Consider the following 23,933-nt stretch of genomic DNA (forward strand, 5'->3'; position numbering starts at 1 on the left):
AAAGCATTCGAAAAATTGCTGCGCAAATACCGTACGAGATAAACGACCACCATTGTATTCTCCAGGGTGTTTGCTAAAAAAACATATATAATGTTTTGGGATTCGATGTAATTTTCTAGCAAATAAATGATGATTTTTACATGTAGGAGAGAAATGTCAGAATTGTCCTGGGTGCTCCAGAACGCCTGATGGCGCTCCCTGCATGTTGGGACTCTGTATGTGGCCGCACTGTGTAAAAGTCTCACACATGTGGTATCGCCGTACTCGGGAGTAATAGCAGAATGTGTTTTGGGGTGTAATTTGTGGTATGCATATGCTGTGTGAGAAATAAACTGATAATATGACAATTTTGTGAAAAAAAAAAAAAAGTAAAAAAAATCTTGATTTTGCAAAGAATTGTGGGAAAAAATGACAACTTCAAAAAACTCATCATGCCTCTTACTAAATACCTTGGAATGTCTTCTTTCCAAAAAGGGGTCATTTGGGGGGTATTTGTACTTTTCTGGCATGTTAGGGTCTCAAGAATTGAAATAGGCCGTCAGTACTTCAGGTGTGATCAATTTTCAGATATTGGCACCATAGCTTGTGGACTCTATAACTTTCACAAAGACCAAATAATATCCACCAATTTGTACTTATTTTTACCAAAGATATGTAGTGGTATACATTTTGGCCAAAATTTATGAAGAAAAAATTACTAATCTGCTAAATTTTATAACAGAAATGAAGAAAACTTCATTTTTTTACAGAATTTTCTGTATTTTTTCTTTTATAGCACAAAAAATAAAAAACCCAGCGGTGATTAAATACCACCAAAAGAAAGCTCCATTTGTGTGAAAAAAAGGACAAAAATTTCATATAGGTCCAGTGTTGCATGACTGAGTAATTGTCATTCAAAATGTGAGAGCACCGAAAGCTGAAAATTGGTCTGGTTATTAAGGGTGTTTAAGTGCCCAGTGGTCAAGTGGTTAAAGAATGTTAGCTCCAACACTTAGTCCTTTTTCCAAAGATTTATTTGAAAGAACATGAAGTTTTGCAATAGAGGGTTAAGGGGGATTCAGGTACCTTGTAATTGCGGGTTAGAGGTATTTCCTCGAAAAATAGCTTCCACAGGCTGGCTCTGGAACCACCGGATAGGCCTCTCTCACTGACCTAGCAGCCGGTGTGAGATGCTCAAACAAAGTCTCTGCCACAGACTTGTCAATTCAACGGAATCGTTGTGCAATCCTCTGCCACAGGAAAGCAAAACCAGCAACTTGTTGTAAAATTAAAGAGCCTGTTGCATTTCCAACACTCACAGGTGGTGACAGCGACACTCATGGCCAAGTGGAAACGAGCACAATCCAGCTGAACTGGTACAGAAACAAGAACGTTGACATAATTAGTCTGAGCCAAACTGCAGCTTCAGACAAACTTAAATTTACAAAAATAACAGCGTCGGTTTTAAAATACAAGCGCTACATATTCCCCCGACTGCAATAGACGAAAAATAAAAGACTCTCAGTCCTGAGTCAAGTACCTGAATCCCAAAACCTGGCCAGGGAGGGAAAAAGAAAAGATAATAACACATGGTACAATGAGCAGTTTCACACATAGAAAGATTACAACAGCATAACTCCCAACACCTGACTATCTAGCTAGGCCACCCACTCTCCAGCAGCTTGATAGTAGATCCAGCTGAGTCCTGAAACAAAACACACAGAAAAAACAAAAACATACAAATCAGTATACACTGTAGGAAGCAAAGCCCCATTTACATGGAAATTACACTTTCTTTCCCCTGCTTGTCTGTAGTGACGAAGTGCAAGTGTTCAACCTCTGTTGTGCAAACTTCTACCATCTAGTGGCAGGAACATAACACAAGTCCTTCATGCAAGTACTGTGGCAGGTAGATGATCTTGACCCGAAGCTTTTCTCTATGAGCTAACACTACCTGGCTATACTCCCCACAGTTCTTGTAGTTTAAGAATTCCTCTTTGCAGAACTGACATCAAACGAACAGTCACTGTATTTGATCACCAATAAAAGCGGGGATCAGGAAAAATTACAGCCTTCCCTTTAGTATCCACAGTTTTAATAAAGTACACAATGTTATCTTTGCCCGGCCGGCAAATGATTACTTTGTCTGCATAGATGTATCTCCCGTAGCTCCAATGTAGAAGACATCCGGTAAACCGATCATCCGTGCTGGAAGAACACCCTGGCTTTCTGAAGGGCTTTGCCATTTTTAAACAGTCCCAAACATATTCAGCGTACCAACTTTCTCTGTTCCCCTTGATCTCCTGCATAACCTCTTTGGGAACGTAGGGAAACTCCAACCCATACTCTGTGGCCACCCAATTGTTTAATAACCGTTGTGATCGGGGCAAGCCTCGGCAGAGATCGGGCACTTCCTAATCCAGGGGCACACATGAAATCTGCGACTTTTGCACCATAGCATAAATGGGTAACTTCTTTGACACGAACAAACTAGAATCTTTGGGTAAAGTCTTGCTAATAGTGACAGGGGTTTCCACCCAAGGTGATGTACTCCCCAAGTTCATGGCTATCCAGTCAGATACGTTTCATGCCGAGGCAACATCATGAGCATTTGTCCAGAGCATCTAATGGGACATAGTCTTAAAAAGGTCATCATCTCCAGATACATCAGAGAGAGTCTATTTCAGAGTCCCGTAACTTCTCTGCAGGTACATATTTACACACAGTCCCTCTATGTACATTTCCCCCAGATTTCTCACCCGTTCCTGTTGCGGATTCCTCTGGAGTGATCTCTTTCTCCGGATCCGGTTCAGGCTATCTTTGAGGTAGGCCTCGACCGCGGCAGTGGTGGGCTTTCACATATCCCACCTTCCTTTGGGCAGGTGCAGTGAAGTGGGTAGTAGTAGTAAAAGTGACAGCTTCAGCAATGTCCACTGTTGTTCCTCCGATGGCAGTAACAGCACCATCTCCCTCGGAAACACTCGGTGTAGCAGGCTTTGAGAATGTAGGCCCGACCATAGGAGTGAACGTATCGGTCTCCTCAGTGGCGATGCCCGTGGCCCAATCTATCCGGTAGGCACGAGGTGGCACGGTGGGTTGCTCTACTGTGAACAGGCACTCCCCGCAGTGTAGGCATCGAACAAATGGATGGGGATTTGCGACCAGTCCCTCACACCTGAATGAATGAATGAACCTGTTACTCAACATGCCCAAGGCCTCAACATCTCCTGTCGTGTACAGTACAAAACACCCCTGCGGTTTCAGGCGAATTCCAGTGTCCGTCAATAATGTTTCAGGCAATATGACACTTGTAGTGGTACCCCCAGAAAACATCCTGGGCCCCATAGCAGACTGCATTCCTGCCATTTTGGAACATTTCGGCAACAAACAGATCCTTCACTCTAATTGTTTAGACACACACGTGGTATCTCATGCTGCAAGTAGACAGAAGACTCCTCCCACTGGCTCCTCTGGTCACGTAACTCCCTGGCTTTCTTGACTCCACCCACAGCTCACAGCTCCACCCACAGCCCACAGCCCACAGCTCACATGCCAGGCATTGACCCGAAATTAACCCCTTTTGGGAAAAGTATGGCACAGTCCAGCACCCTCTATTGCATAGGTTTCCAGTGAATAGTTTCCTTGAGTTGCAAGCGGTAACGGCAAATCCCGGACTCGAGCCCCCACATGTAGCACTCGAAGGAGCTGCTGTTCTTTTTTGTTGGGCTTACCGTTACCTCCCCTGTTCACTGTGTCCATCTTAGGGGTCTCGTTGTAGAGTGGATTAAAGAATGTTAGCTCCAACACGTCCTTTTTCCAAAGATTTATTAGAAAGAACATGAAGTTTTGCAATAGAGGGTTAAGGGGGGATTCAGGTAGCTTGTAATTGCGGGTTAGAGGTATTTCTTTGATCCAGAGGACAAACAGCTTCCACAGGCTAGATCTGGCAACCACCGGATAGGCCTCTCTCACTGACCTAGCAGTCGGTGAGATGCTCGAACAAAGTCTCTGCCACAGACTTGTCAATTCAATGTAATCGTTGTGCAATCCTCTGCCACAGGAAAGCACAACCAGCAACTTGTTGTAAAGTTAAAGAGTTGTCACACAGTACCAGTTTCTTTCAGCCGATCTGGCAATACTGTGTGATAGGTGATCCGGGATGCGTCCTCCAACTGAGCCTCCAGACTTTTCCAGAGGTACCAGCCTTGTTGCTCAGCCCGTTCCTGAAAAAGGTCCTCCCCTGGATCCTCCAGTTGCTTCTTCTTGATCTTCTCCCTGCAGGCAAGACAGCACAGGACTATCCCTGGATTGGTAGGCCCCAGGACTTTTGGGCCCACCCTTTCAGTTGCAAAGCCTCGGGCCAGCCAGCCCCGAGACATAAAGGCAGCACACACCTCAGGCCAGGAGGGATATGAGGTTGGGATAACGAACCCCAAAAATATGGCTCCTGTACCTTAAGTACCCTTACCCAGAATGCTCATTGGGTGAACCACTCCCACCGGGCTATTTCTGAATAAAAGGGGTACCCAATGCATTCAGCCTGTTGCATTTCCAACACTTACCGGTGGTGACAGCAACACCCATGGCCAAGTGGAAACTAGCACAACCCAGCTGAACGGGTACAGAAACCAGAACTTTGACATAATCAGTCTGAGCCAAACTGCAGCTTCAGACAAACTTAAAGTTACAAAAATAATAGCGTCGGTATTGAAAATACCAGCGCTACTAGGTTTTGTGCTGCCCTAGGCCTGACTAAAATCGTGCATCCCGTAATTTAAATATGACCCACCCCTTCAAGGTCACACCCCAATGTAAAGGAGAATGCTGATGTAAAAGGGACTACTACGGACTCTGGTGTAATGGGTAATTCTGATGTAAGGGGGTCTCTGGTAACCACAGCCCTTTCTTTAAAAAAGAGTCCACAGAGCTACCCCTTATATCATGGTCCACAGAAACTGTGGGCATGGCACAAGGGATGGTCAGAGACTGCGTACATGGCACGGCAAGAAGTGTACTCCTAGGTGAATGGGGCCAACCAACCGACAACCGTGTACATTGCACCCACTTGCAGAACTGTGATACAGCATTTAAGGGGTTAAAACGGGCATTGCAGAGGCATCATATCGCCTCTTCATCGCATGTCAAATTCCTCTGAAAAGAGATCCGAGCATGGATTGCTTTTCAGAAGAGTGTCAGTCCTTACCGACATTGTGAACGAGCATAAAAAAAGCAGTTGTGATTGTACAGGATTAGGGGCAATAGTAATGTACATACACACACATCTACAAATATACATGTCGTGCTGAGGGGGAATTAGAAGAGTGACACAAGACAGTTGTCTTAGGAAATGGGCAAAAGTATAAATATGGCCTTGTCAGTAGGTAAACACAAAGCTTCCCTGTGACTTTCACCACTGTCATGCAAGCTTGGACACTGCCATGTCGCCAGCAACACTTGGGCAGCACCATGTCACCAGCAACACCCGGTACCACCATGTCGCCAGCAACACCCAGGCACTGCCACGTCAACAGCAACCCCCGGGCACCACCACGTCGTCGTTATGAATGTTTGATAAATTACCTATTCTTGATTATTATTAATTAATGGTTGATCCAGACAATCAATTTTTATACGTCGCCAGCAACACCTGAGCCCCTGTATCTCACCTGTTAGACCCAGAAACATCTATTCATTATCAAGCAATGGTAGTAGCCTGCATGTAACATGATACAGAGCAAGCTGTCCCTGCCTGTCACCTCTCTGTGCTGTGCAGTCTTATCAGCCTCAACTGGTGCCATCTGTGTTGGTGCTGACATCTTCCTGACCACTCCTCTCAGCTTCTTCCTCTCCTCTTGGAGATCTCCCCCGGCCCCGCACAGACAACTAGAAACTCTGCCTCCCGTCTTCTGCCGCCCGCCGACTTGTACAGCATCTTCATCTGCCCAGACTTCCCGTTCATGCAGACCCCTCCTCCGCCACTGTAAGTGACCTTATGCTATCACTGGTGGAACGGCTCCTTCTGCCTGCCCCTATGACGCTCACTGCATGGTGCTGCACTGATCTATAGTTTGGCAGCACAGTAGGGGCTTTGGGGGACTTTGGGGCAGCTTTTTTTGCCGCCCCCCGAAAAGTGTCACCCTAGGCCTGGGCCTTGTTGGCCTAGGCCAAAATACAGCGCCGTATATACTGTATAGTATATAAACCTATTTTACACCCTCTGCGTGCTACTGGTATGTTGTAGTGCCACCTTTGTGGTAGTAAGGAGCACAACCTTCACTTCATCTGTGAGGAGAGGACAGAATCCCTAATAAAAGCCAGTGTCTCCAGTAAATTATATCTTGTGGATAACTAGTGTGGTCCAAGTTGTGAGGGCCACTTGAAGATGACTGATCCCAAAGGTTGCTCTGACCCTGCAAGCCTCCCGACTCCTCTGACACCCTGGGTTCGGACATATTTCAATATGACAATGCAATTACACAGACACCCGACTGCGAAAAGTAACCAAGTATTTTTACTTAAAGTTCTGCAAACAAGAACAAAAAATGGCTTAGGCAATTATACTTTTAGTATTAAACTCTTGCTCTCAACACACATAAACAGGTATGCATTGCATACAGAATCACAGTAGGATGAATAGTAGCAACCAGTAACTTTGGTAGAACCTATGACCGCAGGTAAGTAAAAGGGAAGGTGAATGGCCCTTTTTATGTCAGACTACACTCTTCAACTCCTGATGCTAGAACCCACCAAACTCTTTAACACAATAGTAGTTCTACAGATTACCAGAAATATAATATTGAGTCTCTGATATTGTACACAAAGTCCTTTAAGTGAGGGAGAGGATGGAGGAGTCCTGGTGATGGAACTATTTAGTGTCTTCAGCTAGTTTAATAAGGGTCCAGAGAAATTTTCTGTGTAGTGACATCCAGTACTGTAAATAGCATATGCCAAGTGTCTCCTCTTTAAACTTTTAGTGCAAAGAAGTGGAATAAAGGTGTCTGCATGCAGTGTCCTTTGAGGGTGGACTTTTGCCCACTCACCAATCCTGATGATACCAGGCTCAAAGGAATAGGAAGTCCCAGAATAAGCCCCTGTAGAATCGGTCACCAGGGAAGGGTGCCTCATTGCACATCTTGCGGTGGTGGGATTCAGTGGGATCTGTGCCAATGACAATGAGAGTGACCCCCAATGGTCTAATGTCTGACAGGAAACTGTCAGCCATTAGACCATCTGCTGAAGGCTCTCCACACTGACTAGGCTGCGGTGCTCCTTACATCCCTATGAGCGTCTGGGTCCCTGCTCCTAGCTGAAGGCCGGGGTCCCAAGAGAGTGACTCCTCCCCAGCCCAGGATATAAATATCCTCTCCCAGCATTCTGCTTTCTCTCCAGCTGGCTGGAACTTGTAGTCTACAATGGTCTGATCCTAGTGTAAACTTGACTGTCCGGACTACATGTTCCACGATCCTCACCCGATCTGCATTCAGGAGGTGACAATTCAGTATCCAAGCTGAGCACTAGAGGGAACAGACTCACTGTGACTGATGCTGTAGCACGTCCCCTCAATGACACAGGCAATTTAGCCAGCACCTGGCTGCACTTTTAATTAACAAAAATCCACATAGTTTTGTATCTGAAAATCCATACTGTATACAGAAGGGTAGGAACAAGGTACATCCAGTGTACCATCCAACTTTATATATTCTCTAGAAAAGACATTAATACACTCTACAGGGAAGGGAGCTTTTTGTAAAGGAAGTTCCAACTTTAATATTAAAGCAGAACTTCACCCAAAAGGGAAAGTTCCACTTGTTTGCCTCTTCCCTCCTCCCCTTTAGGGGGAAGTGGGTACCCAGTTTTGACAGGTACCCAATCCCACTTCAGGTCAGATTGCCATGGCAATCCAAGGGCAGTTCAGCCCCCCTCCCTCCACCACAGTCCTATGGGACATGTCCCAGGTCCCAGAAAGCTGCAGGACCATTCACAAGGTGCAGTGTGGCTCATGCATGTGCAGGGGGAAGCTGACTGTGAAGCTGCAAGTAGTCACAGCCGGCTTCCCAAACTAAATGTGGCGGTGCCTGGACCCGAAGACGACTGAAGAGCCAGCTCAGGTGAGGACAGCGCTGGATCCCTGGACAGGTAAGTTTCCTATACTAAAAAGTCAGCAGCTACAGTAATTGTATGTGTATATTTGTGAATTTTATTTTTTTGTTTCTAGTGAATATTTCTGAGTGTTTAGAAAAGCATCATATATAGACACAAGACTTTAAGATGTGCAGTCCACTGAAAAGCATTCAGAATGAAGGCAGATCACCACCTTATAACATAGATTCGGTATGTGTTTAGAACATTGTCTTATAGTATGAGCACTTCATAGTGTAGCGCCACCCCCGAGAGAAGAGAATTGTGGCTCTGCCTGTGTCTGGCGGCAGTGGAGGGATTAGTGGGGGGGGCGGCACCCTCTACAATAGTTACATAGTTAAAGGATAAGTTCACATTCATGAACATGTTACACCAATATTTAGGCTGTAGCATGTGTAGTTCTACCCCACGAAGCAGCAGCTGATGAAATGGAATGCTCCACCCTGCACAGCCAGGCACACTGAGCTTTCACAGGCACACTTGAGTCAGGAAAACAGTCCCACTATTTTGTGTTTTATTAGGGGTTAATTAACTTGGATGGGGTTAGGGGGTATTATGGGATGCCCACTTGACTTAATCAAACTCTTCAGGGACAACTTTCCTATATACAGTCTATGTACACCTTTTCTTCCTCCAGCAGAACAAAAATCACGGACCCAGCTGGCACCCTGGTAGTTGATCTTACAAATGGCATCAGTCAGATAAAGCAAAGGCCCTTTACAGGAAGGGTCCGTGGGCCCCTTGTCTGTGCAGCAAATTTCAGTGTCCAGCTTCCATCCCTGAGGCTACTGATCCCAGCACCAGCCCGTCTGGATGCAGGTGTCTCTCTCATTAGCCCTCCTGGCCAGGGACGGATTCAGAACATCATGGGCCTGGTGCTGAGGATTTTGGTGGGGCTTTTTATAAGGTGTAGCACCTCATGAACGCCTGTCAGCTGCTGCTATACCACTCGTTGAAAAGCAATCCACCACTGATCACTTTTCAGAGGGTAGTAAACATTACCGCAAATGTGAAAGAAAGTTGAAACACATCATCCATTTCACACTCCCCACCAACCAGATCACTCCCCAACCACTTCCCATGTTATCTACCTCCCTTCAACTTCTATCACAGGTGACCATTTTCCAACCTGTAGATGACAGACCCGACTCCAAGAGATATCACTCCCAGTTACTCCCCCCACCCACTAACTGATATCCCTACTGACCCGGTGGCCCTTGTGCAGTGCCCAAGTGTATACTTGCCAACATTTCAAAAATATTTTCAGGGACACTTTTTTTAATAGTGGTATATTTAGAGTAGCTGAGATCCCCTATGTTCCTCTATACATCACAATAGTAATCACAAAATTAAATGAGAAGTAATAATTGGCAGAACAAATATGAGGACTGAGAAGATTTCCTTTAGTTGAACTAACAAAAGTGTGCCCATTCTAGAGCTGGTAACATTGAGGATATTCAATATAATTTTTAGGAACTGTTTTTGTGAGTAAGAGGCATGGGGGAGGAGTATGGAGGGTATAAAAGTGAGAAGTATGTGCAGGGGAGAGAAATGTGGAGGATATAACATTGGGCAGTATGTACAGCAGAGGAGTGTGGGGTATGACAGTGGGCACTATGTACAGGAGAGGAGTATGGAGGGGATGACAGTTGGCAGAATGTACAGGAGAGGAGTGTGGAGAGAAACAGTTGGCAGTATGTACAGGAGAGGAGTGTGGTGGATATGACAGTAGGCACTATGTACGGGAGAGGAGTGTGGTGGGTATGACAGTGGACAGTATGTACAAGAGAGGAGTGTGGAAGGTGTGACAGTGGGCAGTATGTACAAGAGAGGAGTGTGGTGGGTATGACAGTGGACAGTATGTACAGGAGAGGAGTGTGGAGGGTATGACAGTACCCTTTCTTCAAGGAAAGGGAGAGATACGATGTATCCATTCCATTCAATGTATCCTCTCCATTCACAGAAAGAAAAAAAAAAACACAGGGGTGGGCTTCACAGTGACTGATCCCTGTGGTAGCCAATCAGAGGCTATTACAGCAATCGGGTGACCTGGAATCTGGAGATCTGGATCCCGATCGAAAGTACGGGGCCTGAGGCTCTTGGTGAGACCCCAGGCCATTTTTTTCTATTTAGCCCTGGACTACTTTAACTGTCAATTGTGCAGTCATGTGACGCTGTCCCCAAATTACATTGATACATTTTTTTTCACACAAATGGAGCTTTCTAAGTGTATAATAATTGGTTTGTGTGAAAGTTATAATGTCTACAAACTACTGTATGATATATATCTAAAAATTGATCAATCCTGATATACTGATCTACTGATACAGTGGTGTGAAAAAGTGTTTGCCCCCTTCCTCATTTCCTGTTCCTTTGCATGTTTGTCACACTTAAGTGTTTCGGAACATCAAACCAATTTAAACAATAGTCAAGGACAACACAAGTAAACACAAAATGCAATTTGTAAATGAAGGTGTTTATTATTAAAGGTGAAAAAAAATCCAAACCATCATGGCCCTGTGTGAAAAAGTGATTGCCCCCTAAACCTAATAACTGGTTGGGCCACCCTTAGCAGCAACAACTGCAACCAAGCGTTTGCGATAACGTGCAATGAGGCTTTTACAGCGTCCTGGAGGAATTTTGGCCCACTCATCTTTGCAGAATTGTCCTAATTCAGTTACATTAGAGGGTTTTCGAGCATGAACGGCCTTTTTAAGGTCATACCACAACATCTCAATAGGATTCAGGTCAGGACTTTGGCTAGGCCACTCCAAAGTCTTAATTTTGTTTTTCTTCCGCCATTCGGTGGTGGACTTGCTGGTGTGTTTAGGATCATTGTCCTGCTGCAGAACCCAAGTTCGTTTCAGCTTGAGTACACGAACAGATGGTCGGACATTCTCCTTCAGGATCTCTTGGTAGACAGCAGAATTCATAGTTCCTTTTATCACGGCAAGTCTTCCAGGTCCTGAAGCAGCAAAACAGCCCCAGACCATCACACTACCACCACCATATTTTACTGTTGGTATAATGTTCTTTTTATGAAATGCAGTGTTCCTTCTACGCCAGATATACTTGGACACACACCTTCCAAAGAGTTCCACTTTTGTCTCATCGGTCCACAGAATGTTGTCCCAAAAGTCTTGGGGATCATCAAGATGTGTTGTGGAGAAATTGAGACGAGCTTTGATGTTCTTTTTGCTCAGCAGTGGTTTTCTCCTTGGAACTCTGCCATGCAGGCCATTTTTGCCCAGTCTTTTCCTGATGGTGGAGGCATGAACGCTGACCTTAACTGAGGCAAGTGAGGCCTGCAGTTCCTTGGACGTTGTTGTGGGGTCTTTTGTGACCTCTTGGATGAGTCGTCGCTGCGCTCTTGGGGTAATTTTGGGCGGCCGGCCACTCCTGGGAAGGTTCACCACTGTTCCATGTCTTCGCCATTTGTGGATAATGGCTCTCACTGTGGTTCGCTGGATTCCCAAAGCTTTGGAAATGGCTTTATAACCCTTTCCAGACTGATAGATCTCAATTACTTTCTTTCTCAATTGTTCCTGAATTTCTTTGGGTCTCGGCATGATGTGTAGCTTTTAAGGATCTTCTGGTGGACCTTACTGTGTCAAGCAGCTCTTATTTAAGTGATGCCTTGATTGTGAACAGGTGTGGCAATAATCAGGCCTGGGTGTGGCTATAGAAATTGAACTCAGGTGTGGACAACCACAGTTATAGTATGTTTTAACAAGGGGGCAATCACTTTTTCACACAGGGCTATGATGGTTTGGATTTTTTTTCACCTTTAATAATAAACACCTTCATTTACAAATTGCATTTTGTGTTTACTTGTGTTGTCCTTGACTATTGTTTAAATTGGTTTGATGTTCCGAAACACTTAAGTGTGACAAACATGCAAAGGAACAGGAAATGAGGAAGGGGGCAAACACTTTTTCACACCACTGTATCTAATTTCATGAGGCCCTTAAAATGGCAGGACGGTACAAATATCCCTCAAATTACCTTTTTGCAAACTAAACAGTCTGGGGCATTTAGTAAGAGGCAGGACACGTTTTTTTTAAGTTATAATTTTTTGGAAAGCAAAGAAATTAAATAATTTTTTTTCCACTTTTTATTTATTTTTTACATACTGTCACCAATGTAATACAGCGTCATCATATGACTGGTGGGGATGTGATCAGGGATACTGACTGGTGACATTTTCTTAAACAATTTTTTTTTTACATCCCGTCATCAGAGTAGTTTAGTGTCACTAATTCTCTGGGGGGTGGGGGGTGTGATGGGAGGGCACATGGAACCCAGAATCCCTTGGAAAGGTTGGGAAACCCATGTTTCAGCTCCCCATACAACTCTTATGTCTAAGGCCGCGTACACACGCGGGGACTGTTCGTCCAACTTTGTCCGCTGAACAGTGTTTCGGCGGACAGTCCGCTCGTGTGTGGGCTTTCAGCGGACAGTTTCAGCGAACAGTCCGCTGAACAAGGTTTTTCGGAATTTCCGAAAAACTGTCCGCTGAAACTTTGTTTCAGCGAACAGTCCCCTCGTGTGTAGGCTTGTTCGTCAAAATAAGTTCCGCGCATGCTCAGAAAGGATTTACACGCCGAAAGTTATAATGCAGTGTATAGGACGTCGTATTTTTCGTCCCGTCGTACGTGCCGTTCACGTCATCGCGCACGGTTTCAGCAAACTGTTTGTTCGTCGTGTGTGGCCATGTCCGTCCATGCTAATTTTGAGCGGACTGTTTGCTGAAACTGTTTGACGGACAAAGTTGGGCGAACAGTCCCCGCGTGTGTACGCGGCCTAAGTCACCCTGTGCCATCCTGGTACAGGGTGAGTGAGAAAATATATCTTGGATTACTTAAAATGTAAGTAATATTTATCCACAGTATCTCCCAGGATATATGCAAAGAATATTCTTAGGTTGTTAATTCTGAATACACAATCCTTGAAAGAGCTGATTACATTGACCTCCGGAGACGGACTGTCTGGTCACCTAGGCTGCCTTAAGTGCTGGGGTAATTAACATGTTAATTGTGTAATTGTCTTTTAAGTTGTGGCTATAGGGGAGGGGGGAGTATCCATGAGCAGCCCTACCTCGTTATCTACCCCCTTGTGTAAAATGTGTATAAAAGGCCGTATTCTGTCCAATAAAGGATTCAAGATTAGAGGTCGACCGATATATCGGCCGGCCGATATATCGGCCGATATTTGCCGTTTTTTAATAATCGGCATCGGCCGATTCTGCTGATAAAAAGCCGATTCTACAGCGGGACTTTGAAATGACTTCTGTAAGGGCCGGTTCACACAGCGAGGCGATGCGAGGCGACACGACTCGCCTCGCCTCGCTCCCGCAAGTCGCCCCCGTTCTGTACAATGGAACCGTTCTGAGAGGAGCGACTCGAGTCGCTCCGACTCAGAAAAAAGGTTCCTGTACTACTTCTGGGCGACTTCGGGGGCGACTTGCATTGACTTCTATACAGAAGTCCTCTGCAAGTCGCCGCTGAGGTCCCCGCAGGTCGCGGCGAGGCAAGTCGGAGACGCCTCGCCGCGCCTCGCTGTGTGAACCGGCCCTTAGAAGTCAGTGTGAGTTGCTGAGTTGTCATAGCAACACTTTCCTCCTCTCTCGGCAGGCTGCCAAGAAAAGAACTAAATGTTACAATGTTTACACTGAATGAATGAAGTCATCTCTGTGTAGAAGTTCTCAGTTTAACCATTTAAATACTTTTCTTACACTTGTTGCTTACAAGTAAAAATCCTGTATTTTCTGCCAGAAAATCACTTAGACCCCCAAAAATTATATATATATTTTTTTTAGCAGAGATCCTAGGGAATAAAATAGCGGTTGTTGCAATATTTTATGTCACACGGCATTTGCACAGAGGTCTTTCAAATGCATTTTTTTGGGAAAAAAATACACCATTTAAAAAATAAAAATAAAATAAAAACAGTAAAGTTAGTCCATTTTTTTTTTTTTTTGTCCAAAAGTTTTGACTACCCGTTTTTATTTAATATATAGGTTTTTTTTTTTTTTTATCTAGATCATACATACAAGTAAACTGATTGGAGGTTTGTTTTGTTTAATAAATGTTTAAGTGTAAGAAATTTTCTGTATCACTAATGAAGGCTGCTTTCACACTGGAGCGGGCAGGCGTTGATGGTAAAACGCAAGTTTTAGCGGCTCTTTACCATCATTTTAGCGGTGCTATTTGGCTGCTAGTGGGGCACATATAACCCAGCTAGCGGCCAAGGAAGAGGTTAAATGCGCCCATGAAGCACCGCTTCGGCAGTGGTGCCCATTCATATCAATGGGCAGGAGTGGTGGAGGAGCGGTATACACCACTCCAAACGTGCTGCTTGGAGGACTTTTTTTTTTAAGATCCTGCCAGCGCATCGCCTCAGTGTGAAAGCACTCTGTCTTTCACACAGACTGCAGGGGAGCCATTTTGCAGGCACTTTACAGGCGCTATTTTTAGCCCAAAAGCGCCTTAAAAAACGTCCCAGTGGGAAAGGTGTGTTAGATCAAGGGGGATTAAAAATAAATAAATAAAATAAAATCGGCCTAACATATCGGCCCAAAAAAATCGGCATTATATATCGGCTATCGGCCACCATGATTTCTAAATATCGGCATCGGCCAGAGAAAAAACCATATCGGTCGACCTCTATTCAAGATTCTACAAGCTATTTTCAGCTAGACTTGTATTCAATGCAGCTATGAGAATATATCTCTCTGATAGTCAGATTGGAGGAAGTGGGATATACTGACGGAAGCACTTAATCGGAGTGTGGGATCGGATCTGTCAGTCACAGGGGAGAATCAGGTATTTAATTTTTCACATGTTTTTATTTTACCCCAGTGGGTGTGCCAGTGTGCATGTACTAAGTGACATACTGGTACATCATGGTACGGGTACTATGGGGGGGAAGTAGTTAATGTAAAGGAAGAACTCATTTAGTGTTCTTCTTTTGGAACACTGCAATTTTTGTTTTCTTTGGGTTGATGGGTAGTGCCCATATCTTTCTCTTTCATTGTATTTCTATATATTGTCTGTCTGTCTATCTCCCTAGTTATAATCTAGCTATCTATTTGGTTTCATTATCTTTGATACTTTGGTTAACTTTGAAACATGCATCTGTATCTATTAAAAGATGGCAGTTGAAAATGTGAACAAAAAAAAAAAAAATCGGATGGACATATTTGAAGTCATGACAGTAATTTGTTTTTAAATGAATTTGCATTGTATGATAAGTATCTTACCGTAGAAGACAAATGTAGATTCACCATCTGCAAAAGTATGGGAGTAAAGTGTTAGACAATCATACAATCCAAACCTACATTTCAGTTTTTGTTACACATTTTTTAAATGTTTCTAATTATAATTTTTCTATCCGTGTTATTTTCTGTTATTAGAAATTTAGAGAAATGAGGGGTAAATTGATTGATCAGTATAGAATCCCCTTACCCCAATCCTGTCCATAATAACATTACAGGTCCTCTTATCCCAATCCTGTCCACAATAACATTACAGGTCCTCTTGAAAAGAAACACAAGAACTGCGCTCTTATATCATAAATTACATATCACCATACTGAATAAATACATAAATCTTCATTTAAATTATAACAGATGCATAAAACTTGTGAAGTTCATGTATAGCTCCCACACGTTAGTAACGTCCTCAGTGAGTACAGGAAGTGTTCCTCTCCACCCGCATGCAGACACACAATGCACTCACCAGACTTAATTGACCCCTATTTCAGGGAGTCAAATTGCTCATATGGGAAAATCCAAGATGTCATACATGAGGTCACAGGAATGAATCCAAACCGCTGCTGTCATCCATTCAGTATATACAGTTGTGCTTAAAAGTTTGCATACCCTGACAGAAATTGTGAAATTTTGGCATTAATATTAACATTTTGACTGATCGTGCCAAAAAAATGTCTTTTATTTAAGGACAGCAATCACATGAAGCCATTTATTATTACATAGTTTTTTTTAGATCCTTTTTAAATTATAACAGAAATGACCCAAACAACCCTGATCAAAAGTTTATATACCCTGGAATATTTTGCCTTGTTACAGACATAGAAGGTGGCACACACAGTTTAAAATGGCAATTAAAGGTTCATTTCCCACCTTTGTGGCTTTGTGTTAGCTCTCACATGGATGCACTAAGAAGGCTAGACACTGAGCCATGAGGAGGTAGAAAAGAACAGTCAAAAAGACCTGCATAACAAGGTAATGAAACTTTAAAAAGATGGAAAAGGATAGAAAAAGATATCCAAAGCCTTGAATATCCCAGTCGGTACTGTTCAATCACTTAAGAAGAAGGTGAACATTTGGGGATCTCTTGATATCAACCCATGATCAGGTAGATCAAGAAAGATTTCAACCACAACTGCCATAGGAACTGTTTGGGATACAAAGAGAAACCCACAGGTAACCTCTGGAGAAATGCACGCTGCTCTGGAAAAAGATGGTGTGGCCTTTACTGTACAAGTTCCACAAAAAAGCATGGTTACAATATGCCCAACACCTTGGCATGCCTCATTAGCTTTTTTGTGGCATTGGTGCAGTAAAGGCTTCCTTCTGGTAGCTCAACCATGCAGCTCTTTTTTGTTCAAGTATTGTAGAATTGTGCTCCTTAAAAACAACCACACTGTCTTTTTGGAGAGCACCCTGTATTTCTCCTGAGGTTACCTGTGTGTTTTTCTTTGTATCCTGAGCAATCCTTCTGCCAGTTGTGGCTGCAATCTTTCTTGGCCTACCTAACCTTGGCTTGGCATCAAATAGCACCTAATTTTTCCACTTCTTAATAAGTGATTAAACAGTACTGACTGGCATATAAAAAGATATCCAAAGCTTTGAATATCTTTTTGCATCTTTGTAAAGCTTTATTACCTTGTTACGCAGGTCTTTTGACTGTTCTTTTCTACCTCCTCATGGCTCAGTGTCTAGCCTGCTTACTGAATCCATGTGAGGGCTAATAGACTTATTGACTATTTATAAACAGACACTAATTGTGATTTAAAAAGCCACAAACTAGGGAAATTAACCTTTAATTGCCATTTTAACCTGTGTGTGCCGCCTTCTGTGCCTGTACCAAGGCCAAACATTCCAGGGTAATTCTGTTATTCTGATTTTAAAAGTATCCAAAAAATGATGTATTAAATTGCTTCATGTGATTGCTATCTTTAAATAAAAAAACAGTTTATTGGAATTATCAGTCATATTTTCAATATTCCAATAATTAAAAAGCGGGGAATTTTGGGACTTTAGATGAAGCACATATGATATGTGCCTCCATCCTGGGCTCAAGTAATATAAAAATGAGGAATTTGGGACTTTAAATTAAACTTATGACATTGAGGAGGAAATGAATGGAAAAAACATATTTAATAACAAGTAAAGATGTAAAAATACATAAAAATAGTACAAAAAGTATAAATCATGTGCATAAAACACATACATCTGCATGTACAATAAACATCAATATATATCGACTTTGCAATACATGCTATAAAAAAGTTGGTAGATAAACCCTGTAAATTCATATACAGTATGTCCAATCATCATATGGGTGGCATATTGCAATGGAAGTAAGTAATATGGAATAGTATAAACATGATTCATGTAAATGGTGAACTGAAGTAAATGCTGGTGCAGGAATGTATCTGCATCCTATAGTGTCCGATGTGTTTTGTGTATAAAACATTCATCAGGGGAAGAAGTTCAAGAGTATCTATGAGGATAAATATGATTAAACTCATGTAGTATTAAACATAAACATAACAGGAAAAGCCAAATGTGCCAGTTCTGAATGCTTATAGATAATTCAGTGAGATAAGGTATGGTGAATCGGGGCCAGGGCCAGAGAGGTAGTCAGTCCCGGGAGCTGAGGCAATTTACGGCCGCACGGCAACAGGGCACACACACAGAGCCCCCCATAACACAGGTAGCCAGTCTCATTGTTAGATCCAAGTGGTGTTGTCACATACTTGGTGGAGATCGAGCTGTAGAGAGGGCTTCTCTTGCACCTCCTGTCCATCACCCCTGGTAGAGATGACAGGGAGTGAAGGTCACAGAGTAGCATGAGGACCGATGTAGAAGGTGGCACAGGCTGGGCCTTGGCAGAAACCCGATGGCTACAGATCACTGGATAAGCACAGAGAACAAGAACCTGGATCAGCAGGCGGAAGCTTCTTAGTAAAGAAACATGGAAAACAGGGTGAATTTTGAAATTTTCAGGAAGTGAAGGTTTGTAGGCTGCTGGATTGATCTGCCTTTTGACAGGGAAATGACCGATATATCTAGGTCTGAACTTCTTAGATGGACATGATAATTTTAAGTTGGTAGTGGATAACCAGACCTTGTCTCCTACTTGAAGTTTTAGGTCCGAGTCCGACACTGCGTCTTCTGCTGGCCTATCCCATGGTGGTCTTCTCTGGAATCACTCCCCCAGATCGTTAACCAAGGAACCACTAATGGCATTGGAGGATTAGGAAGCCTGGAATAGCTCCTATTGCTTATATATTCTATTGATCTTAAAGTATCTGGTAAGGAGCCAATTCTTATCTTGGTGGCGGTGAAGTTTTCACACAGATCACATTGTGAATACTTCCCTCTTTCAACCCCACCACTATAAATGAAGTTGCTAAACTACTTGGTAATGTCCACCTTACCACCTGCCCTCTGGATCCTGTTCCCTACAAATGTTACATTCACCCTCTGGCTCTATGCTACACCCTCTAGCCCACATCTTCGATCTCTCCCTCTCTTCTGGCATCTTCCCCAACTCTCCAAAACATGCACTTGTCAGACCTATATTTAAAAAGCCCTCACTGGACCCATCCAATCCTAACAACCTACGCCCCATCTCCTTGCTCCCCTTCTTATATAAACTCCTTGAACATCTGGTCTACAACCGACTGAGCATCCACCTCGCTGATAATAGCCTTCTTGATCCCCTTCAGTCTGGATTTCATCCTCAACACTCCACAGTAACTGCTCTCCTAAAACTAACGAACGATCTACTGATGGCCAAAACCAATCAACATTATTTTGTACTCCTACTCCTCGACCTCTCTGCTGCCTTTGATACGGTTGACCACCCCCTTCTCCTCAAAAAACTCCACACCTTTGGTCTCTGTGACTGTATTCTTTGCTGATTTTTTCCTACTTATCCAACCGCACCGTTTCTTACAGCTCCATTTCCTCCTCTCCTCTTCCTTTCTCTGTTGGGGTCCCCCAAGCTTCTGTTCTCAATCTACACCTCCTCCCTGGGTCAACTGATAGACTACCATGGCTTCCAATACCACCTCTATGCTGATGACACCCAAATCTATTTCTCTACCCCTCAGCTCACTCCCTCTGTCTCCTCACGTATCACTAATTTACTATCAGATATATCAGTCTGGATGGCGCACCACTTCCACAAACTCAATCTATCCAAAACTGAACTTATAATTTTTCCTCCCCCATATGCCCCTTCAACTGATCTCACTGTCAAAATCAATGGCACAATCATAAGCCCATCCCCACATGCCAAGGTTCTAGGTGTAGTCCTGGACTCTGAACTCTCCTTCAAGCAACACATCCAATCACTGTCCAAATCCTGCCGCCTCAACCTTCATAACATCTTCAAAATACGCCCCTTTCTAACCAATGACACAACAAAGCTCTTAATTCACTTGCTGGTCATCTCTCGCCTCGACTACTGCAACTCCCTTCTCATTGGCTTACCTCTACATAGTCTATCACCTCTTCAATCCATCATGAATGCTGCTGCCAGACTCATCCACCTTACCAATCGCTCTGTGTCTGCTACTCCTCTCTGTCAATCCCTCCACTGGCTTCCACTCGGCCAAAGAATTAAATTCAAAATACTAACAACTACGTACAAAGCCATCCACAATTTTGCCCCCAACTACATAACTAGCTTAGTCTTTAAATACCAACCTACTCGTTCTCTTCGTTCCTCTCAAGACCTCCTGCTCTCTAGCTCCCTCATCACCTCCTCCCATGCTCGCCTCCAGGACTTTTCCAAAGCCTATCCAATCCTATGGAATGCCCTACCCCAATCTGTCCGCCTATCTCCTACTTTATTAGCTTTTAGACGATCCCTGAAAACCCTTCTCCTCAGAGAAGCCTACCCTACCCACACCTAACAACGGTATTTTAATTTTCTCCCTCAGCTCATCCCCCACAGTTATTACCTTTTGTTTCAACGTGACCCTCCCTTCTAGATTGTAAGCTCTAATGAGCAGGACCCTCTAGTCCCTCCTGTATTGATTTGTATTGTAAGTGTGCTGTCTGCCCTCATGTTGTAAATTGCTGTGCAAGCTGTTGGCGCTATATAAATCCTGAATAATAATAATAGGTCTCCTCTTCTTTTCCTGTCAAATAATCTTTTATTGTCTTGTTGTGCTTTGGAAAAAAAAATTTTTGCAATACCTTATTGTTTGATTGAAGAGCGCTTAACCTTTCTTGGACTGCAGGAATCGGGAAAGATGTCAAGTAGGAAGGTTGGGAAGTATCCATAATTAGCAAAAAACAGGGCTTGTCCCATAGCCGAGTGAACTGCATTGTTGTATGCAAATTCTGCCAGGGGTAAAAGTGATGCCCAGTAATCCTGGGCAAAGGATAAGAATCACCAAATATATTGTTACAGAGTTTGATATGTGCGTTCTTTTTGGCCATTTGTCTGGGGATGGTATGCTGATGAAAACCTAGTTTACATTTTTAAAATCCTGTAAAGCTCTTTCCAGAAGAGATAATGGCAGAGAAATGAACTTTAATGAACTTGCAATAGAAATGGCAAATCCAATGAACCTCTGTGTGCTCTTCCTGTCTGTAGGAGTGGGCCATTCAAGGATGGATTTGACCTTTTGGGGATCCATGGAGATGCCAGAAGTCGGGATGCCCGAACTGTTTCGCTGTGAATTTTGCCTGTTCGCGATTCGCTCAATCGGCGGACTATTGCCGCTGTTCGCCCGGTGGAACAAATGTGTTTACAGTGTGAAAGAACTTTGACCCATGATTACACATCCATCATGGGGTACAGGACAGCCAATGGAAACATTTCAGCACATGGACAATTGGACATTCCCCCTAACTTATAAATAGACCTGATCTGGCGGCCATTTTACATTCTTTCTTGTGTCATTATAGGGAGAGGTTGCTGTGTGGAGCAGGGAGAGACTGCAGTGACACAAGTCGCTAGCTATTAGGTCCACAAAAGTCCTTTTAAGGACTGGTATGGTATAGGTGTAGTACAGGATATAGGGTTGAGTGCACTGCTGTGCTAGTGATTGTTGTAGCAGCCTGTCTTTTATCAGTGCAGAGAGGGACAGGATGCTGTGTGCAACAGGGACAGTCAGTTTAATCACTAGCTGTTACTATTAGGTCCACAAAGGTCCTTTTAAGGACTGGTATGGTATAGGTGTAGTACAGTATATAGGGTTGTACACGTATAATATACTTTCTTCCAAATATAGAAATAATATTATACTTTACTGCTGCCCTATTCTGCAGCAGTCCTTTATCAGTGTAGGGACTGAGGTACAGTCTGCACATCACTAGCTACTCGGTTCACAAAGGTCCTTGTAAGGACTGGTATATCTGTACAATATATAGGGTTGTGGTGCACTGCTGCAGATTGCTGCCCTATTCTGCAGCAGTCCTTTATCAGTGTAGGGACTGAGGTACAGTCTGCACATCACTAGCTACTCGGTTCACAAAGGTCCTTGTAAGGACTGGTATAGCTGTACAATATATACGGTGCTGGTGCACTACTGCTGACCGCTGCCCTATTCTGCAGCAGTCCTTTATCAGTGTAGGGACTGAGGTACAGTCTGCACATCACTAGCTACTTGGTTCACAAAGACCCTTGTAAGGACTGGTATATCTGTACAATATATAGGGTTGTGGTGCACTGCTGAAGATTTCTGCCCTATTCTGCAGCAGTCCTTTATCAGTGTAGGGACTGAGGTACAGTCTGCACATCACTAGCTACTCGGTTCACAAAGGTCCTTGTAAGGACTGGTATAGGTGTACTATTTGGTGTGCAGTATATATGTGTGTAATACACGTATAAAATACTTGCACTATACTATGCTTTCTATATGTGCATTTCCACTGTGCAGCATTGTGACTGCTGAGCGGTTCTGCAGTGATACTACAGAGAGCAACAAACTCAATAAAAAAAAAAAGTATTATAACTGTCGTGATAGACCTGTGGCCCCCAAAAACAACAGATTGAATCAGGGTGTTATATACCTTCTTCCACATACATACTGCACTTCTCTAGAGACTTATGTCACAGGGTCATTTAAAAAATGACAGGCAGAGGAAGAGGCAGGCCCTTCTGCAGGGGTGGTAGGGGTAGGGCAGGAGCAACAGACTTGAGCCAAAGTAGCAAATTGCAGAAGGTGCGTGCGATTACGTCAAAGGACGCACCAGACTTGGTTAAGTGGCTCATACAGCCTTACTCTTCTGCACCCCCTCTTCCTCTCGATCTGCACCCTCTTCTTCACTCTCTATGTGCACCCCCAAAGACACTACCACCAACACCACCATATACCTTCCGCTTGAGTCACAGGAATTATTTTCTGATCCATATCAAGACATTTCCAATGCGCAGCCACTCTTGGCATTGGATCAGGAAGAGGAGGTAGCAACAACCGCCGCTCAGCAGTCTGACGACAGTACCCAGATCAGCCCAAGGAGGAGGTTTGTCCCCGCTGTTGCTGCCTACTCCGAGATCGCTAATTATAGCGGTGGGGAAGGTCACGTAGATGATGACATGTCTAGTGATGTCACGTGGGTACCCACAAGAGAGGAAGAGGAGGAGAGTTCAGAGGGAGATATGGACCAGCAGATAGGGAGGAGAAGCAGGAAGAACTTAGATTGCACAGGAGGGACAAAGCAGAATGCGAATGTATCAGGAGCGAGGCATCAACCATGTACGGTCACATCTGGCGCTCCCAGGATGCCGGCACATGGCTCCGCAGTGAGGGCTTTTTTTAACGTGTCCGCTAATGACTATAGTGTTGCCATCTGCAATCTTTGCAGTCAACGCATAAGTCGCGGTAAGCCCAACACTCACCTAGGGACGACCACCTTAAGAGGGCACATGAGCTGCCATCACCGAGCCCAGTGGGAGCCACGGAACACACAAAGCCACACTCCAGGCTCTCACCGTCCATCCTCGTCTTCTACTTCTCCTTCTCTCTCCTCACAATTGTCCTCCACTTCACCTTCCATCACGCCATCCTCACGTTTTTCTGCAAAAAGGCAGCCTTCCGTGGGCCAAATATTCAAGCGGATAACCCTCTTGCCCAATGGTTGACGAGTGGGTTGCCAGAATAGCCCGCCAACTACTGTCATATAAACTGGTGGCCATTGGAACACCACAATGGAAGGTCCATGTTCAGCGGCAAGTGACTGTATCTTTGGCACACAGTGTCAGTGCCAAGATACATCTGACCACAGACATGTGGTCTAGAAAACACGGGCAGGGAAGGTCACTTTTACTGCCCACTGGGTGAACCTTCTGACAGCCGTCAAGCATGTAACCCGTGGCACCCGTGCAGATTTGGTTTTACCGCCATGGATTGCATGCAGGCCTGGCTCTTCTTCTCCTCCTCCTTCTACTCCATCCTCCTCCCTCTCCTCCTCGGCTGACTCCTGCTTTTCCGCTGCTAGCGTCCCTTCTGCTGCGCCGCCCAAGCTCCCCAGAACCTATTCGACATGCCAGGTGAGACGTTGCCATGCCGTGCTGCATCTGTTGTGCCTGGAAGCCAAGAGC

At 44.1% G+C, this 23,933-nt stretch overlaps 1 protein-coding gene across 1 annotated transcript in view; it reads right to left on the bottom strand.

Annotated features, from left to right (window-relative positions):
* Positions 1–23,933, bottom strand: part of LOC143961585 (proteinase-activated receptor 1-like) — a 65,927-nt gene that overhangs the window by 17,585 nt on the left and 24,409 nt on the right. Inside the window, exon 2 of the mRNA XM_077470894.1 lies at positions 15,380–15,406. Coding sequence (XP_077327020.1) covers positions 15,380–15,406 — 27 coding nt within the window. The remainder of the gene's footprint in view (positions 1–15,379; positions 15,407–23,933) is intronic.

Source organism: Lithobates pipiens, unplaced genomic scaffold (assembly GCF_037356315.1).
Source record: "Lithobates pipiens isolate NorthernLeopardFrog02 unplaced genomic scaffold, aLitPip1_a1.2 Scaffold_8, whole genome shotgun sequence".
Taxonomy (NCBI): domain Eukaryota; kingdom Metazoa; phylum Chordata; class Amphibia; order Anura; family Ranidae; genus Lithobates; species Lithobates pipiens.